This window comes from Labrus mixtus, chromosome 13 (genome assembly GCF_963584025.1).
Source record: "Labrus mixtus chromosome 13, fLabMix1.1, whole genome shotgun sequence".
Classification (NCBI taxonomy): Eukaryota; Metazoa; Chordata; class Actinopteri; order Labriformes; family Labridae; genus Labrus; species Labrus mixtus.
In genome coordinates, this window is record NC_083624.1 from 12,025,221 (window position 1) to 12,043,747 (window position 18,527).

An 18,527-nucleotide genomic window follows, 5' to 3' on the forward strand; every position below is an offset into this window, starting at 1 on the left:
TTTAACCTAAACTGAGAATAAAGAACTTTCAACAAATGATTTTCTCACTTGTTTACTTTAATTCCTCTGAAATAGTGAAACTGTTCGATTAGAATGAATTTGATTGAAGATGTAAATCATTATTTATAATGAACATACTCTTCTGCAGTTCTCTGTGATGTTCTCCTCTGTTGTGGATGTTTTGAAGTGTATATGGGTTTAAATAGTCCTGGATGTTTTTGGTACAAGGAGCAGGCAGCGGATTCATTCTCTTGATTACCTGGGCTTTTGGTGTAAAAGTAACTATAGCAGTCTATGATGTCATTGATACTTACAATTGCTCATTGAATTTTTAATCACATCAAGGAGGTGATATACAATTCAGAACAAGGTGAGTCGCTGCAATAAACAACGTACAGTACTAATGTAAAGACAATAATCATATTGTAATCAAGCCAAACGTTGTGAAGCCACAAGTAAGATATATATTTTTGGATTAGGGAAATATGCTGGTAGCTGCAGTCAGTGAAATTGGTAGAGGCGTATTTGACACAAACATAGGATAAGATAGTACTTTATTGATCCCCAGAGGGGAAAATCGGGCATTGCAGCAGCATGGACAAGTAAGGTCAAAATACAAAATACACATTAAACAGAATAGATTAGATAAGATGAATATAAATAGGAGGTATATACAAGTACAAAATGAATGAATGATGAAGTAAATTGCAGGGAATTGAGAATTGAGACAGTATGTGCAGAGAATGGCAAGATAAAGTGACAAGTGATGATTAAAGGTCCCATATTATGCTTTTTCTGGTTTTATATGCCCTTTAGTGTGTTTTCCATGTGTCCTTTGCATGTTTAGGCACAACTATGTGCAAAAATTCAAAGTCCGCAGAAACGCGGCTTCTCCTACCTCCTCCTGTTAGCTGTAGCATTAGCTGTATGTAACGCTCGGTTCTAGTCCCCCTCGATAAAAATTTGTCAGTCCGACGTCATTGTCAGTGTGAGATCACTGATCTAAGTCCATTGGCTCGTTGTGGCAAGGCCAGCAGCTCATGTTGAAATTTCCGAGAAGCGTGCTGAGCAACTGACCAATAACGACAGAGCGGATCGGCAGACCAATCAGAGCAGACTTGGGCCACGTGGGGTCTAACAGTGGGGGCTCAGCAGAGCGTAGCTGACAGACTCAGAGCGTAGAGGGAGCAAGGAGGAGCAGTACATGAAAACAGACACTTTTTTTTCGAACTTTAGCTATTGTGAACGTACAAAAGTAGGAACATAGATTAAATATACGAACCCCAAAAAGAGCATAATATGGGCTCTTGTGCAATATAAACAATATAGTGTAATATAATGAAATGTAATATAATATATAATATAGACTAATATAATAATATAATATAATCTATATAATAAGAATGTACAGTATATATATTGATGCTAAATCATAATAATAATAATAATACAGTATAATAACACAATAATATAATACAATGTTAGCAATGATAATAATGAAGCAGGTCATGGGGGTAGTGTTTTATGAGGGTGAAGTTTATGTCAGGATAGACTGTTATTGTTGTCATAGGCTGCTGTTGTACAGTCTGATGGCGGTAGGCACAAAGGAGCACCTGAAGCGCTTTGTTTTGCACCTGGGAGGGATGACACGATGGCTGAAGGAACTGCCCATCAATTATTAGATTGTAGTTAAATCCAAGCCTGTAGCTATAAATGTAGCGTTCAGTCAACCACACAGTGAACAAACCAGAACAAGACAGACATCTAAACTCAGTGGCTTTATGAAATGAAAATGTTCCCATTTGCATTGACAGATCCTGGAGAAGAATGCAGAGTTTTAACTGTTAATTTAAGCAGACAGCTCTAGGGACACATACGTGCATTGAGTTCTATGAATTTGAGGAGTCGTGGGAAGGAATCACAATTATGTAGTATCATGCTGGCAAGCCACAAAATTGAACTGAACTTCCTCTGACCGTCACCCCTCATTCCTCTCACAGCGGAAAGGGTCAGGAGCTTTGGCTTTTCCTACCATGCTGTCTGGCTCAAGTAACACAAAGACTCCATGAAAAAAGCTTACATATCATTTCCTCAGCATCTGCTACCACAGCAGGTTTTTGCCTCCTGTAAGCTGGCATGGCCTTGTGCAACTGACATGAAGTGGATTTAAACCAATAGTGCTATTATTGCTGCAGCCAGGCAGAGCTCAGCCTTGCCAAATGTGACCATGGCACACACAAGCAGGCTGCTATTTATGATCAGCCAGACACTTAGAGAATACATTCTTACTTCAGGCAACCTTACAAGGTTCCAGATCAGGCCCCGGACAGGCAGACAACAAGAATCAATTTGGCACTGAGGAATGAAGAGATAAAAGCTAGCCTGGAGTTACGTTTGGAATGCTAACTTTTTTTTTCCTGCTTGGATTAATATGTTTGCAGAGAGGAGTACACCCCTCTGTTCACTTGGCATGCACTATGGTCTGCTATATCCATCACACATAATTGTGTATAGAGGTGGTCAGTCTGTGGCTAATGGGTCAGATGTGTCCACTCTGTAAAATCCCTCCAGCCATGCATAGCCAGCTTTATCAGAATAAATAAGGTGTACCGACTCCTCTGTTCCAGCCCATCTCTTTCATTTCCACTCATAGACCTTATTGCTGAGGTAGGGAACAATTGTTCTGCTGCTTACGCCCCTTCATCTCTCCACTACATCTCTCATTCAGCACATCTGAGAGGCAGTCTACAGGGAGGACAACAATTAATAGGGAGGTGGAGACAGCGGATATGGTCCAACACACATCATGGCTTATAGCTGCACTTAGGATCTTTAGGGATTAAGTTCTGTTCATATATTTACAGAATGTCTGTCGGTGGCATGCCAGAGGAAGTTACCCAAATAAGTTGGTGGAGAAATACAGTTTTGAAGAAACACTGGGATGTAGTATCACTTTAGCTGTATGAAAAGTAAGAAGAAATAGTTGGGTTCAATTTTTCTTTCATCCATTAAATGTCTTTGAAATTCCAGAGCTACTTTTTTACTGTCACAAACTGTGAAAGCTATTATTTAATATTGTCATGAGTACCTGAGATTTTTCATTTATTCTCGTATTAGTTGAAAACAGTGATTCATTTTTTGACTACCATATCTTTGACGTTTGGGAGTAATTTAGTTTTCTTGAGTTAATCAATCAAACAAGCAAACAAACAGACAGACAGTAAACAATAAAACTGTTGCATTTCATATTTTACTTTAGAACTTCTCAGTTGACAAGAAAGTCTCCTCTCACAATCCTCTATGTTATGAAGCACTAGACAGCTCATGAAGTGATATGCTAACTATCATATTGGCTAAGTAATCCAAGTGTAAGTCTTCCAGTCCATTTCAGTAATGCATCCAATTATCTATCACAAACCAAAAAAATGAGATATACGTTTATTTTTAATTGAAAAGAAAAATGTCAAGAGGGGTTCTAGCAACTTTACTGGTGGACTGTAGAACGTAGTGTTGTAGTCAAGACCACACTCACCAAAACCAAGACATACCAGAGACCAGAGTGCTCTGAGACCGAGACAAGACCAAGACATTTAGGGATCGAGACCAAGACAAGACCAAGGTCAAGGCAGGGCGAGACCCAGACAAGACCAAGACCAAGGTCAAGGCAGGGTGAGACCCAGACAAGACCAAGGTCAAGGCAGGGCGAGACCCAAATAAAGACCAAGACCAGAAATATTACAAAAAAATCATCATCTTGTGTGCAGCAGGCATGTCACTCACTTAGACGTAACACTGGGAAAGTTGTGGCCGTAACCGTGGGGATAGCGATCAAATTATGAATTAAATGAAATCATTCCTTCTTTTAGAAAGGGCTATTGGCCTTCCAATCACTGAAATTACATGAAAAAATAGCCTGTCAGTGGTGGTCTTTACTGGTCTTCAAAATCCGGAGTCCGCCCTGGTTGAGACTGAGACACGACCGAGTAAAAATGCTATCCATTCCGAGACGAGACCTTCAAAAAGTGGTCTCAAGACCAAGTCCAATTTCAAGACTAGTACAAAGTACAGAAAGAGCATCTCTAGGTCAATATCAATCATGAGCAATAGCATTACATACATTAAAAAACACAACACAAAGTACACACATTAAAAGAGGACTGTTAAAAACAGCAGCTTTAAGAGGCAGAAACCTCGAGCAAAACCAGTCATGTTGAACAGATGTATGCACATGTAAACATTTCTATATATCTCGACTTGAGCATTGTTTGAGTTTTGTCTAGATGAAAACAATACAATTTTGTATGAAGACCTGTCAATGTTGAGTACTGCTTTCTTTTTCTTATGAATAAAAATGCAAGTCGAGAGTATTATCGAAGGTAAGGAGGTCCACAAAATGCATCTTCGCTATCTACTACTACCTAACTACTTGTTGTTGTTTTTGTGCTCTGATATTTATATGTGGAACAAGGTTATTCCAGGATTCTTTAACAAAGTTGGAGAGTACAAGCAGGTTAGGTCAGTGACTTGTTCATGTTGTATAAAATTGCTCTGTTTGTTTTCTGATACTTTGTGCCTTTTATTTGCACTTTGTAATCTCTATATAGAAAAGTGCCCTTGAAGTCGATAAAGGTGTCAACATGTCAGAATCAAGTGTGCAGGGCCCGATCAGCATGCAGCCTTTAGCCCCTATGGTGTGATGAAGGAACAAGACTAGAATTGTTGCAGAGACACAAAAGCTGTGAAAGAAAGAGTGGACCCTCCCACAGATTTATTGGCCAAGCTTACTAAAAGTGTAGCTTTCCCTGCAGGGATTACATATTCAGCCCCATTTCCCCCTTTAATCCGGTCATTAGTCAGGGTTTGGAAGGACACTTTAGGTCTTCTCAAATGCATGTTCAAAGGACTTGTTTACTACATGTAGAAATGATTGATATTATTCAAGAATATATTGGATAGATTGCTATAACAGTCTTTTCAGATATTTGTGTTTCAAATGTGAATGTATGCTAATAACCTTGGGGATCTCATGGCTTTTCTTTCATGCAACAACTAGATCCAATTTTCAGTTTGTATACCAGGGTACATCTAATATACTAACACAAAGCAGACAGAAAATTCGTCCTCTTTTGTGGTTAATCCTAGCGAAGCTCCACAGAGGAAGGCAAGTTTTATGTTTTGAATTTTTAATCAGTCTAATGCACAAGTTCCAAAATCTGTCTACACAAATGGATTTTTTGTTGGTTTTGACATAAGGGCCCAAAGGCTTGATGTGGTTCTAATCGTGTTGTTGGAATGACAGTGGCTGAAGGTTCAACATCACGTATCACTATAGGAATGACACTCAATTCAAAGGTCAATCTCTTGTTTTTGAGCACTCTTCTATTGTTCTGAAAGTTGATTAAACCACAACAATAAAACATTTTTTTATTCATTAATAGCCTTGAACATTTGAAAATAGGACATTCTAGATGGACATTACTCTGTAGATATAAAAAATGTTTCATTGTGAAATGCACTTTTTTTGCTAACATGGATTTATGTTTTGCAAATATATCAACAGGTTGCATATTACTGTATTACACCCAACACAATAAAGCAGAACTGAAGGACAAAATATGCGATTGAGGAGTCTTTCAGTCGTCAACTGATGTTAGTACATTAGTCACAGCCAAGGGTTCCTTCACAATGAAACAGTACAGTTATGAACAGCCTTGGACTTATTATTAAGAGGTCGGGTGGAAGGAGGCATGTGTGCAGGTGCAGGATAGACACACCAGAGTCCAGAATTTACTTCATAACAGAAATCTAGGGCTCAGATGTTGGCAGCTAAAGCCCAAAGACATGGGTACATTGTAATTCAGTTAGATGTTAATAAACATTTTTTTAAATAGTTGAGTTAAATTGTAGTCTCTACGAGTGTCTCGTGTATTTCAGAACTGCATATTTTGGTGGAAAACAAATGAAATCTGATGTCAGTTCAGAGTTGTTTCTGTTAAACCATACTTCCTCTCATATTTACTCTTACAGTCTCTTGATGTCTTTCTTGCAGACACTCTGCATCTTGCCTCACACAGAGATAAGCAGCTTTGCTTGGTGCAGGCAACAACATGAGTATGCAGGAGCTGTTGTTTATAATGTGAATACGACTCCTGCTGTTATTGATTCTGTCCGAGAGATGAGCCCTGTGGGTTTTTCAGATGTTTATGTAGGAGGATGGTGATGCTTGCTAAGTGGAAAAGAGACAATAAATCAATAGGCAAGGTGAGGGGAAGGGAGTACCAGGCATCTCTTTGTTCAGGACTACTTTTCAAATTTCAGTTTTTCTCTACTTTTGATGCACTTAAGGGGCTGATTGAGTGGGCCAGCAGTCATCTCCTCACCTTTCTCAGTGCAGCTGAGTTCTGTCACTGCTGAGCTGGAGGTCTTGATTAGTTGGAGACTTTTGTATCGAAGAAGCTCGGGTTGGATTTCAGATACAGAGCAGCAAGTTGGTTTTCAATTAGAGAATGGTTAGGGACTAAGGCAGGGCTCGACATTATAACTGGCTCGCTGGCCCGGATGAGTGATTGACAGAGTCAATTGCACGTTCAGCTGGCCCACTCGGGCCAGTTAAAATACTGCCTGAAAAAATATTGAAAGTAACATAATCTCAATTTCACAGCGCTATCCTGTCATACCGATGTTTTGTCAGTGATTATTTTAAAAACGTTGCGCTAATAACTGCTCGTGCGAGCGCTTGTGTGTCATAGTTGAAAGGCAGCCGACAGCTTCACTGCTGTCCCTCCCGCAAGCACGCTCGCTATTCTCGAATTGTACACTCGCACGCAGATTTTAGTGCAGGTTTTCTGTAATAAAAAACATGTTTGGTAAAACGGTTTTAAAACCATCACATCCCGACAAAAGCCGAGCTTAAATCAGCATTCAAAGGAAAAAAAATCACCGGAAGAGTCGAGAGTGACAGCAGGGCGTGACGAAAACAAAACGGAGAAAAGTTTCATCCTAAAGTAAAGCTCTAAGGAGGAAGAGTTTCTCACAGAGAAGAAAGAAGGAGAGGAAGGTGATCATAACAATTCCAGCTCTATCACAGCCTCATAGTAATATCAGATTAAGCTGGCTCTTACAGTTACCAGCATGGTGAATAAACATGAGCACATACATATAAGAAAAATACAAAATATTTTTATAACTAGAGCTCAATTAATTAAGTAAAAGTTGTGATTTAATCTTGCATCAGAATGGTTCAAGAGTAAATTGGTGACTGTTATTTTTCGAATCAAAAGTAACGTTCCTGGGCCAGCAGTTACAATGGTCGGGCAGTGATCATTGAAAACTAGTGGCCCGGAGGGCTTAATGTCAACCCCTGTAAGGCCTAGTTCATTTATGTCAATTGTCTTTATCATTTTTAGTTATTGTAGATATGCTATATGTTGTGGAATGTTTGTGTAGTGTGAAAATAATATATACTATGAATGTGTAAAATGTATTGTCACAATGTAAACTGCGGACCCCAGGAAGAATGGTAAATGGACTTGAGCTTGTATAGCTCTTTTCTAGTCTACTGACTACTCAAAGCACTTTTACACCGAAGGTCACACCTACACATTCACACCCATTCACACACTGATAGCAGAGGTTTCTATGTCGTGTGACCATCAGTATTAATTAATCCCATTCATGCACATTCATACGCCACAGACAAAGCAGTGGGAGCAACTTGGGGTTAAGTGTCTCGCCCCAGGACACATGGGACACATTGCTGAGGGAGCTGAGGATTGAACCCCCGACCTTCTGGTTAGGAGACGACCGACTACCAACTGAGCCACAGCCATCCCGAATAGAATAGCTTCTCGCTATGCTAAAGCTACTGGGGAGCCAAATAAACAAAGAAACTATCACATGGTGGGAATTTTTGAAAACGTAGGTTTTTCTGTGCGTTTTGGCCTTTCGTACACTCGCAAACTACGTTTTATGTCACTGAAAACGCACCTTTTGTAAAACTCCTTCCAGGGTTAAGATTTTCAGAAACTCTGTTTAAGCTGTTTATGTTTCGACGGGGAAAACTGACTTCTGTGCTTGTAATGTCACACTGTATGCAGGTTTCTTCCATATTAATCTCATTTGATGTCATTGTGCGACGCTGTCGTAACATTTTTTTAACATGAGTTTAGTGCAATTGCAATGGAAACAAACTAGAATTTAGCGTGTGTGGATGGGTTGTTTTTTTTTGAACTGAGGAGGAAAACCTCCATTTCCAAAAATACCCGCCTATGTGTTGACTAGGCCTTATAGTCTGGCTAAAAGACATCCCTAAAAAACTTTCAGTTTGGTCCCTCAGATTGTTTAGGGGCTGGTTGGAAACACTGACATCTGAAACCTCAAAGCTTGGTTCTTAACATCCTCATCATACCCATATTTTCATATTCTTTTTCATTACATCAAAACTGGATTTCAATCAGATATGATTTTACGGATTGCTAAGTTAATTTGATGCTTCAGATGTTATTAAAGCTATTTATTCAAAATAATTTTGATGAAATTACTTTTTCCCTGGAATGAAAACTGATTACTAAAAGATAAAACATGAAATCTATTTTTATAGGTCTCATCACTTTTTGACTAAATGGCTCCATAATACCCCCATAAAAATGTAAATAGCCACCGCAGTATGTTAAGTAAAACAATTATCAGGCACATGTAATGGCAAAACAGTGAAACATTTTTCGAATTGAGTTTTTATATTCAAGGTTGGATATGAAGCCTGTGAAAAGATATGTTTCTGTCATGGCATATGGATGTTATGGTAACTTAAATAAAACATCTCACATTTTTTACCAAACTTTGAGTTCCTGCTTAAAGACATCTTCCTGCCTGTATTAAATGATTCTGCCATCTACTGGCAACAAAAAAAGACAATGATTAAATCCTTCCAGGAGGTTTTACCAGACTTATGTCAAATAAGTCTGAAATGATCGTGATCTAAAAATGCTTACATGACATTCAATTAAGCATAGAGTACAGTAAGTTATTCTTCTTTTATCTAGACCCTCAATTAAACAACTTTTATACGTGAGGGGATGAGCCTGCCGCCTGTCCTGGCGATGTAAACAAACTGAAGATATGACTAGGAAGGAAGGAAGGAAAACTCGGAAAGCATCACAGACAGCGGGACTCGGGTGTTACACTCATTGTAGACAGTCACGACTCACAGAGTTATTTTCAGAGGATGTACTTGATTTATATTACATTTAAGTGTGCTGCTGCCATGGCAATGTTTCATTCACTATAAAACAGGATGTTATTAAGTCTGAGTGTATATCATCTGAAGTGCCCCAAACCTCACAAGTTTGAGTCCCAGCCAGCAAACACATGCCAATTAGGACCCAAAGTCAATGCACCAACTACTGGCAGCAGAAAGTGATACATCCACCTTGCTATCTTTTTGCCTTCATCTTACACCATAATCTTCCCTCTTGGGACCAATGCTAATAAAGGCTTATTTTATCTGATAAGTCTCCATCTTTTCTTTTTTTTTTAAAGTCTCCTTTGGTGTTTCCTGAAATGTATCCGTTGCTGTAAAATGATAGACAGCACACTGACAGCCAGTGTTCACTTTTTTTTCTTTTACCCACAAACAGGAACAATTTACATGTTCTTTCAATGTTTCAAAGTGAGAGCTCTTTTTTAGACAAGACAAGCTATAATGGTAATTATGTAGATAAAAAAGCCCATTCCCACTATGTTAAACCCTGTATATGTATTTCATGTATGTTATATTAAACTGTAGGGACATCTCCAGAAGTGTTAATCATTAGATAGAACCCAAACCTAGGGTTGACAAACATGAGTTATATTGATTTTAAAATTGAAATAGTATATTTAACCATGTACAACCCCTGAAATATTAAAACAAAATGATACACTCCTGGCACTCCTGTGTTGGCTTCTCTGCACTGGCTCCCTATACAGTCTAGAATAGAATTCAAGATCCTTCTTCTCACTTACAAAGCTCTAAATGGCTAGGCACCATCTTATCTTAAGGAGCTACTAGTGCCGTACTACCCTTTGAGAACATTACGGTCCCAGAATGCAGGCCTGCTAGTGGTACCTACAGTCTCTAAATGTACTATGGGAGGTAAAGCCTTCAGTTATCGGGCTCCTCTCCTCTGGAATCGCCTTCCAGCCGGGGTCCGGGAGGCAGACACAGTCTGTATTTTTAAGAATAGACTTAAAACTTTTCTTTTTGATAAATCTTATAGTTAGGGCTGGTGCTGGTGTAGACCAGCTCTTAGTTATGCTGCTATAGGCTTAGACTACCGGGGGAACTGGCACCCTGAGCTCCTCTCTCTCTCTCTCTCTCTCTCTCTCTCTCTGTGCATATACAGTACATCATATTACTGCATGTATCTATCTGTAAATCTCAGTCACTAACCACCTACTTTCCTGGGAGCTCTTGAGCTCTCTTAGGCTCCTCAAGATTGTTGGTTGACGGCCTGCCAGAACAAAAAAAAAAAAAAATAATAATAATAATATTCTTCATGGTTGCATTCTGTGGCCTAAGTTGTGGGTGGCAACTGTACTTTTGCCTTATAATCTTGTGTACAATACATCCAAATGGACTGGTGATTATTGCATCTGTGTCTCATTATCTTTTAGAACGTGCCCTGGGGTATGATCCCTGTGCATTGAGAGTCGGTGTGTGTGTGTATGTGCGTGGGTGTGTGGATGGGTGGGTACGCTTGTGTGTGTACTCCTGACTTATTCAAACAAAATGATACAATAGGTTGAGAAATGTAAATGTTATTACCTCTCATCAAGAAAAAGCAGGCCATTTGTGCCAGCTTTCAAACTGAGACAGATTACCTTTAAACTGTACCTATTTATTGAAATAAGATGGAATATACATTTATTGATCTTAAAATCTACAGGAATCTTTTGGAAAATGTTTGGTTTTATAATTAAAGGCGTTGTTCATTTATAAGAAATAAACTTACGTATATATAAAAACATTCATGCAGGTTTATATTTTCCCCCGGTTTATGAATGGCTTCTTCATTGCCGCAAAGGTGCACAGTGGAGGACCATTAAAGAAGCTGGAAATGCTGACTCCTATTTGCACTGTCCTCAGAATGTGGTGGGCTGGGCGTGCTTGGCTGATCCAGACGATAGCACAGACAGATGGAGAAAGGGCAGGAATGCCACTGCCTCCTCTGGTTGCCATGGTGAGGGAGGAGGTGAAGAGTGTGGAGAGACAGCCATTGTAAGTAAAGTGAAAAGAGACTGAATTATCATTCAGCAGGTGGTTTCCCCACCACCAGGTAATAAATGGTGTGGCCTTCCTGCACACACAAGGAGGGCAATAATGTCCCATCAGCCTCCTCCCTTTACACAGCAAGTAAGTAACATCAGGTCGGCGGCCATGTGTACTATGGAGACAGAACAACTCGGCCATTTCATCCCTAGTTGAGAAGGCAGATAAGAAAAGCACACATCATTTCACTTGTATACAGATCTATAATATTAAGATGGTTTTAATTAAAACCCCATTCAAATGTTAAAATGTAATGTGATCTGCTGTTGCCTGAAAAAGGGACACAACGTGGAAATAAGCCCCCTTTATTCAATATCGATTTACATTTTATATAAAATTACTTACATTTATTACATTTCTTCAAAATACAAGCAGCCAAACAACATACAAATCAAATACAAAATTATAAAATTTCTTATATTTATCATCTCCCCTTTCTGAAATAACAGATGTGTTTCATAATAACTCTTAATATCTGTTTTGTAACTGTGGTAAATCTCTTCCTCGTCTACATCTTATCCATCTGTTGACATATGAGACCTAGAAAAATATGGTATTCAGTATCTGTCTATTCAGTGTACAGTACAGGATCCGGGAATCTGATCGGAGAACATTCAAGGTGGGCTACTATCTCTTTCATCAAAAGATAAGCTCTTGTGTTATATTACTGTCATAACAGGGAGGATGGCGTTGAAATAAGTGGAAATATAAAAGACAGAAGAATCATGGGAAAAACAAATTGTGTGACAAAAGATCATGTCTATATTATGGCCTTCACTGGAAAACCAGTATGAATAAGAAAGAAAAAAAAAACAAGAATTAAAAAATATCAGGCTTCACTGCTCAGGTGTGAAGCTCTGTGGTCCGTACATCATATGGCGTATAAAAAAAATAAAAATAAAAAGCCTCGAAAACAACCATCACACCCCCTCTCTACGATACTTACATGTGTTCAGAAAATTGAGCCGACCCACTTTCAGTCCCTTCACAAAAACGACACAGCGCCCTTATTCCACTTCAACTAGAAACAGTTATGGGTACAAATTCAGCACTGCATTTTAAGTTTAAAACTGTGCACGAGTGTGGCTTATGGTGTTAATAAAGTTTTTGCAAATCAGCAGCTTTACTTCAGTGTCATACAGTATACAGTGAAGCACTGTATAATTATGTTTGACAAACATTAGAAAGCAAACATTGAATGGAAAATAAAACTCTTCAGCACAGCAACAAGGACATTATGCTGATGCTAAACCAGCAAAACCTAAGAGCCTCGTCGGAAATAGAAAGGACTTTCCTTCTTTGTATTATACATTGTACACTGTGGTAAAAAAAGAAGTACAAAGTGTAAAGTTAGGCTATGCGGCGGTTTCATGAATTGTCCCCTCTAGTTTCTTTGGGAGTAGCTCTCTCCTCTCGTCAATACTGATGACTGGCTTCCGGCAGTTTTGCCCGTCGATATATATCTTTGCATACACTGGATTGGAGTAGTTCATGGGCTGTTTGGGAAAGAAAGAAGATACAAATAAATATTTCGTTTTAAATTTGAACACTACATCTGACAGTCCATTGTAATGTATGGATCAATCAGTCCAGATGAAACACAGCACAATAATCATTAAGCTGAAGTCATGGCTGATCATTGATAAATCTTCTCTTTTAGACATCTCTGACAAATCGAGACAATAATCTAGTGTTTCTAGCGCTCCATTCTCATCTATTCTACAGCTAGCCTTGCCTGCCCAGTAGTGATTGGCAGGTACAATAAAATCAATTTTTCAGGGAGTGTTTGATTCCTACTGCATGCGAAGGCAAGACTGACAAGAGAGGAGTTCCAGATCCAGTTTACAGGAAACCAAAACAAGGATCTAAAAGACATTTATATACTCCATAGAGCTGAAGGGATCTGCAGAGTTGTAACTCAGAAGGGCCGTTTGACTGATGTTTCTATAAGACGTTATAAATCAGTGCAGCTATAAATACAGTTAACTGTGATTAATGAATGTTTGCCAATGTGGGGTTAAAAAAATTAGCAGCAAGCTCACAAAGACTGGATTGCCTCAGCTTTTAGGACCAGAAATGGAGCATCTTTGACCAATGCTATCTGCATGTTTTAAGGTTCAATCCAAAAAACTATTCAAGTGCAAACAATAATAATTTTTAGATTAGATAATTTTCTAATCAGTGCAGTTTGAGCCGAGACTTAAAATATGAAAGAAGTTCAATAGTTACAAAACTTCTCTCTAGGGAAAGCCAGAAAGAGCAACTTGGACAGCCCCAAAACCAACTCAGCCCCTGATTATGATAATCAGTATAATATAAATATTTACAGACTTCATTAACAGACAAACAAAGGTTGAACTGTTGTAGTTATCACCGGAAATTCTGAGCATGATAATACGGCGATATACAGTCATCACCACCAACTATGTGCTAACCGTAAAAATGTCACTACGTGTGACTGTTAGTGCTGCTGTTTGTGAATTGAGCTTTTATTGTCACGAATAATGTTTGCATAGAAACGAATGTCAAATGCTTCATGATTGTTTAAAGTAAAAATCAGATCAGCAGCAGTGTGCACATTAAGAATGATAGATGATCTCTTTAGATCTCATTTGTACAGGTCTATGAGCTGCAATATCACAGCATCCTCTTGTGAATTTGGGCCTGAGTTTAACTTAAAGATTAAAACAGACACACTCATGCATGCTGTATGACAGATAGCAACATGCAAGGAAATGATTACATACAGCCATGCAAGGAAAAGACTGGTTTACTAGAATAGACATTAGGAGGAAATTATCCTTCAAAAATCGTATGGAGTATTTTTTTAATGGTTTGTAGGTCACTGCACAGGGAACACTGAATTATTTCATGAGTATGACTGTTTTTCATGAGGACAAACATGACATAACGTTTGCGAATTCACCTGTCCAGGGATTACCTCCTTGGGCACAGAATTCATGCCCAAGGTGTGAGTGTCACTGGATTTTACACACCAGCCCTGCAACACAACAAACAACTTCTATGTGTAAAGGACAAAATGCATTGCGTAAGAAAGTAAACACCAAACACTAATAATAAGGATATAATCAATCCATCTGTGGGTATTGAAGGTTTAGGAGTTCTGAATGTAGGGAACTATTTTGTACTGTGTATGTTGCAAAGTGTAGTGTTTAGACAGCACAAAATACAGAAGCTAGTTTACATTCAAGACGACATGCTTCTGTCGAAAATCCATCCAGATTGGACTGACAATAGCAAATGTCAAAGATTGCAGGGAAAGAAGCAATAGCATTAGGCATAAAGCTCTAGCAGGTGAGCTAGATAACAGTATCAGCGAAGGTGTTATGATTCATTTGATAGGCTGAGTGTTAGTGAAGGGCTGAAGGCCTTGAGCAGAATAAATCGCCAGTCAGAATAAAAATCCTCTTGGTCCATGGCAGCTGAAAATTCCTGCATAAACAGGTTATAACAAAGTCTTTAGGAAACCAATTGTTGTCCCAATTGATATATCCCAATGCACACTGTCAGATATAGAAACAGAGAAAAAGAAGCTCACACAAACTGAATGTTAAAATGCAGGAGAAACCCTAACCTAAAAGTCTGGAAATTGTATCCTTAACAGAACCTACGTTTAATTTAGATTCATTATTAAAACTGATTGGATGCTCTGTTAAACAAAGGCAGAGGCAAGTTAAGGTAGTTCATCTGAATATCCTGAAATACACAGACACACACACACATCCCTGAAAAAGTAGTCTCGAATTGGCCCTTGGCTTGCAATACACTATCTGAAACCCCCAATTCACACGACCACAAATAAGTGATCAGATTTCAATTAAACTAGAAAAGTGCATTTTTTATTCAGAAATAATTCATCATATTTTTTTGTCATGATGTTTATCTTTTTCCTAACCCCCAATTCACGCATACTCTGTGCGCGCCGCGGTCTGTCTGCGCCACAGTTTTGCTCCATCGGACGGCTTGCGCCCATTCACCCTGGATGCGTTTCTGGGACGTCACCCATGACACATCACAGGAGAACTACAAGATCCCGCAGGAATAAAGATAAAAACGTGCAAACATAGACTCGCTGCGTATTTGAAAACGGAGCAGAGCGCAGTGCCGTTGGTGGCACGCGAGACGGACCGCAGCGCGCGCTCTGTGAACACAATGATAGAGTGGCAGCTAAGTACGGCATAGTGCGTGGTGCTGACGGACCGCGGCGCGCACAGAGTATGCGTGAATTGGGGGTTAGGAAAAAGATAAACATCATGACAAAAAAATATGATGAATTATTTCTGAATAAAAAAATGCACTTTTCTAGTTTAATTGAAATCTGATCACTTATTTGTGGTCGCGGTACAACTCTACTGTAAAGTTATTAAATGTATTTTTTACAAGAGCTCATTAGTCAAATGTTGGCATTCATTGGATAAGTTCAAAAGACCAACCTTGTGAGGGTCTAGTGTGAAGTTGGGTCGCAGCAGGCTGCCTGCATCAGCATGGTTGTCATGGTCCACTTCATACATGTTGTATGACGGGTTCCCAATCTCCACGTTTATCCCCCCGTTTGTCATGGGCTGCCTCTGGACACTTTTTCCCCTGAGTGTTTGTATGATGAGCCATCCATCAGTAACATGGTTCACAACAAACAGGTCAACATGCAGTAGAACTTTAGCACAGCTCAATGTAACAAATCACATTTCAATAGGACGATGTAACAGTATCATCAATTTCACGACATCGAGAGAACCAAAGTGTCTCGATAGAGTCATGGACATGACCTATGTGAAACGATAGGTCTTTCGGGCAAAAAGGAGCAGTGTGAGTGCAGGTCAGTGGGGAAAATGGGGGTGGGTGGGCAGGCAATAGTGCCTCAGCATGGCAAGAGACAACTGGGCCTAGTGTGAGTGCGCCCTAAGACAGACATCGTAGCCTGCTCTGAGCACAGAACTACGAAAGATAGAACTGTTTTGAATGGATTCATCCTTTCCCACTTATTTCGGTATCAGTAAATCTGTTCTATTTCGAGAAAAAAGTTCTAAATAATGTGCCTTACAGAATAATTTCACTGATTGGAACACTTTCAGTTCAGAACTTTGCTGAGCAAACCTGAAAAAGGAATTACAATGAGAGGCTTTCCGCCAGGGTTATGTGTTCCACTGAACATGATGAAATGAGTGTTAATTTATAAAATACTGATATCAATTCAACATAATCTATATATAAGCCTTTTACCGCATTATGCTGGATTTCTTGATTGATTTACTTACTTTTGCTTCTGTCTGCAGATGTAAACACCTGCTACCACCATCACAATCAAGACTACCAGCAGGACGAGAGGCACGATGATAGCTATGCTCCCTGAGAGACGCAGAGAGGAGAGAGGATGTGGAGAAATGAGTGATGCATTAGTTTAGCTGAGATTGATTCAGACACTGACACTTTAAAACATGCCTGACAGTAGCTTCAAAGGAACCTTAAAGGTATATATATTTTTCCATGGTCTCGGTTGCCTACACATTTAGCTCCATTTAAAGAACAGCTATCATAAGAAATCTCAAAGGTTAGATAGTAAGTAGAGCTAAGAACCAGAGTAATACATGTACAGTGAACTCTGAGAAGCAGCTACGTTAAATGAACTGAGGTAAACCTGAAGCTGCATGAAGGCTTTTCTATTCAAACACTGCCAACAGGCAAACAGAGTTCTGTAATTGAGGAAGAAGTCCAATTGTGTTGTTTTGGTAGGAATAATAAGAAATGTGACTGAACAATCTGTGGATTTTTCAACATGTGATGATTAAGGATGAACAAGTAATCATCACTCCCAGTTGATAGATTGTAACTGTGGGAATGTTTTATACATGAATTCATACAGGATACTTTACAATTCATAATAATACTCACCTCCGCTAGTATTGTCTGATCTGCTGCTTTTAGGGGCGGGTCTTTCACACTGTGTTCCTGCCCAGTTGGCTGAACACCTGAAGGAGGTCAAGGAGTATCAAAAAATACAATTAGAATGCTTTTTCTTGAAGAAAGTAAACTAAGAAAACAATCTTACAAAAAGAGAGTATGAAGTGACCGTGGCTTACAAATACAACACATTATGATTCAGTCTTGCTATGAAGTGCTTTGATCCAAAACAAACAACACACCACCTGGAGAGAGGGCACTATGTACATGGTGGGTCTGCAAACAGTGTATGTGAATTTACATGTTGAATATTCAGGATAGAAAGAAAATCAAAGAATGACAGCGGGACATCATGTCGTCATCTCATTTGTGTTCCAATGGGATCCGATGGGCGTGATGTATGACCCTTGTTAGAGGAGGTGATATCTAATTTCACACGACTGACGCAGATGGGTCTGTAAAGCATGGGTGATCTGGTAAGTGTGACTGGATGATGACAGAATGAAATTACTCTAAATTACATGCACTCTAAGAATCAGAACATCAGGCTACGAAAAATAAGGATGCAGCCCCATATATACAGGAAATGTATCACGCTCTCTTTGAACAAAATGTCACATCGACATGAATTTTAATGGAATATTAGGGGCAACAGGGAGTTTGTATCTCCTTTGGGAAAAGCCTAATTCCTTAAGAAATGATGGATTCTCTTAACCTGTGGTGAATGCCTTAGAGATAAACACCAATTACTGATGCAATGTTTCCGCCAAGTAAATTATATGCATACCTGATGACAGGTCTGTGACAAAAATATACAATTTCCCATCATGCAACGGTAGTTTTACCTAATGTCTTGTGTGCTGGGTGACGACTGCATGAGATGGGTGGATGGGTGTCAGTGAGGGGCAGCAAAGGTACAGAGTCATGCAACAACTGATAATGTAATAAGTGCCACATTAGCAGATATTTACACAAATTGTTATAACAATACAGTAGAACAGATTCAAGCTCTCAGATTGAAGGATGATTACATTTCAATTTATTCATAAATTGTGCCTTACTGCTTCTGTTACTTACACTGAGATAAAACCAGTAGCTTATATTTAAAGGAATGTCCTTTTTCACTTTCTTACTGAGAGTTGAAAAAAGGGTTTATACCAATTTTATGTTTGAGCAGTGCAGCTCATCTTAGCACTGTTGTGTTTTTGCTTTAAATGCAAAGCAATGTAAATATAGTGCAAAGGGTTATGTTTTTTAAATTCCCTCAATTACTTGTATTTTTGGCTTGTATTTCCTGAAT

At 39.0% G+C, this 18,527-nt stretch overlaps 1 protein-coding gene across 1 annotated transcript in view; it reads right to left on the reverse strand.

Annotated features, from left to right (window-relative positions):
• Window positions 1-11,597: 11,597 nt before the first annotated feature.
• The window catches only part of lrp1bb (low density lipoprotein receptor-related protein 1Bb), a 267,014-nt gene continuing 260,084 nt past the window's right edge, over window positions 11,598-18,527 (reverse strand). Inside the window, exons 88-92 of the mRNA XM_061053736.1 lie at window positions 17,219-17,295; window positions 16,585-16,675; window positions 15,763-15,913; window positions 14,235-14,309; window positions 11,598-12,804 (exon numbers count right to left, since the gene is read on the reverse strand). Coding sequence (XP_060909719.1) covers window positions 12,664-12,804; window positions 14,235-14,309; window positions 15,763-15,913; window positions 16,585-16,675; window positions 17,219-17,295 — 535 coding nt within the window. The 3' untranslated portion in view covers window positions 11,598-12,663. The remainder of the gene's footprint in view (window positions 12,805-14,234; window positions 14,310-15,762; window positions 15,914-16,584; window positions 16,676-17,218; window positions 17,296-18,527) is intronic.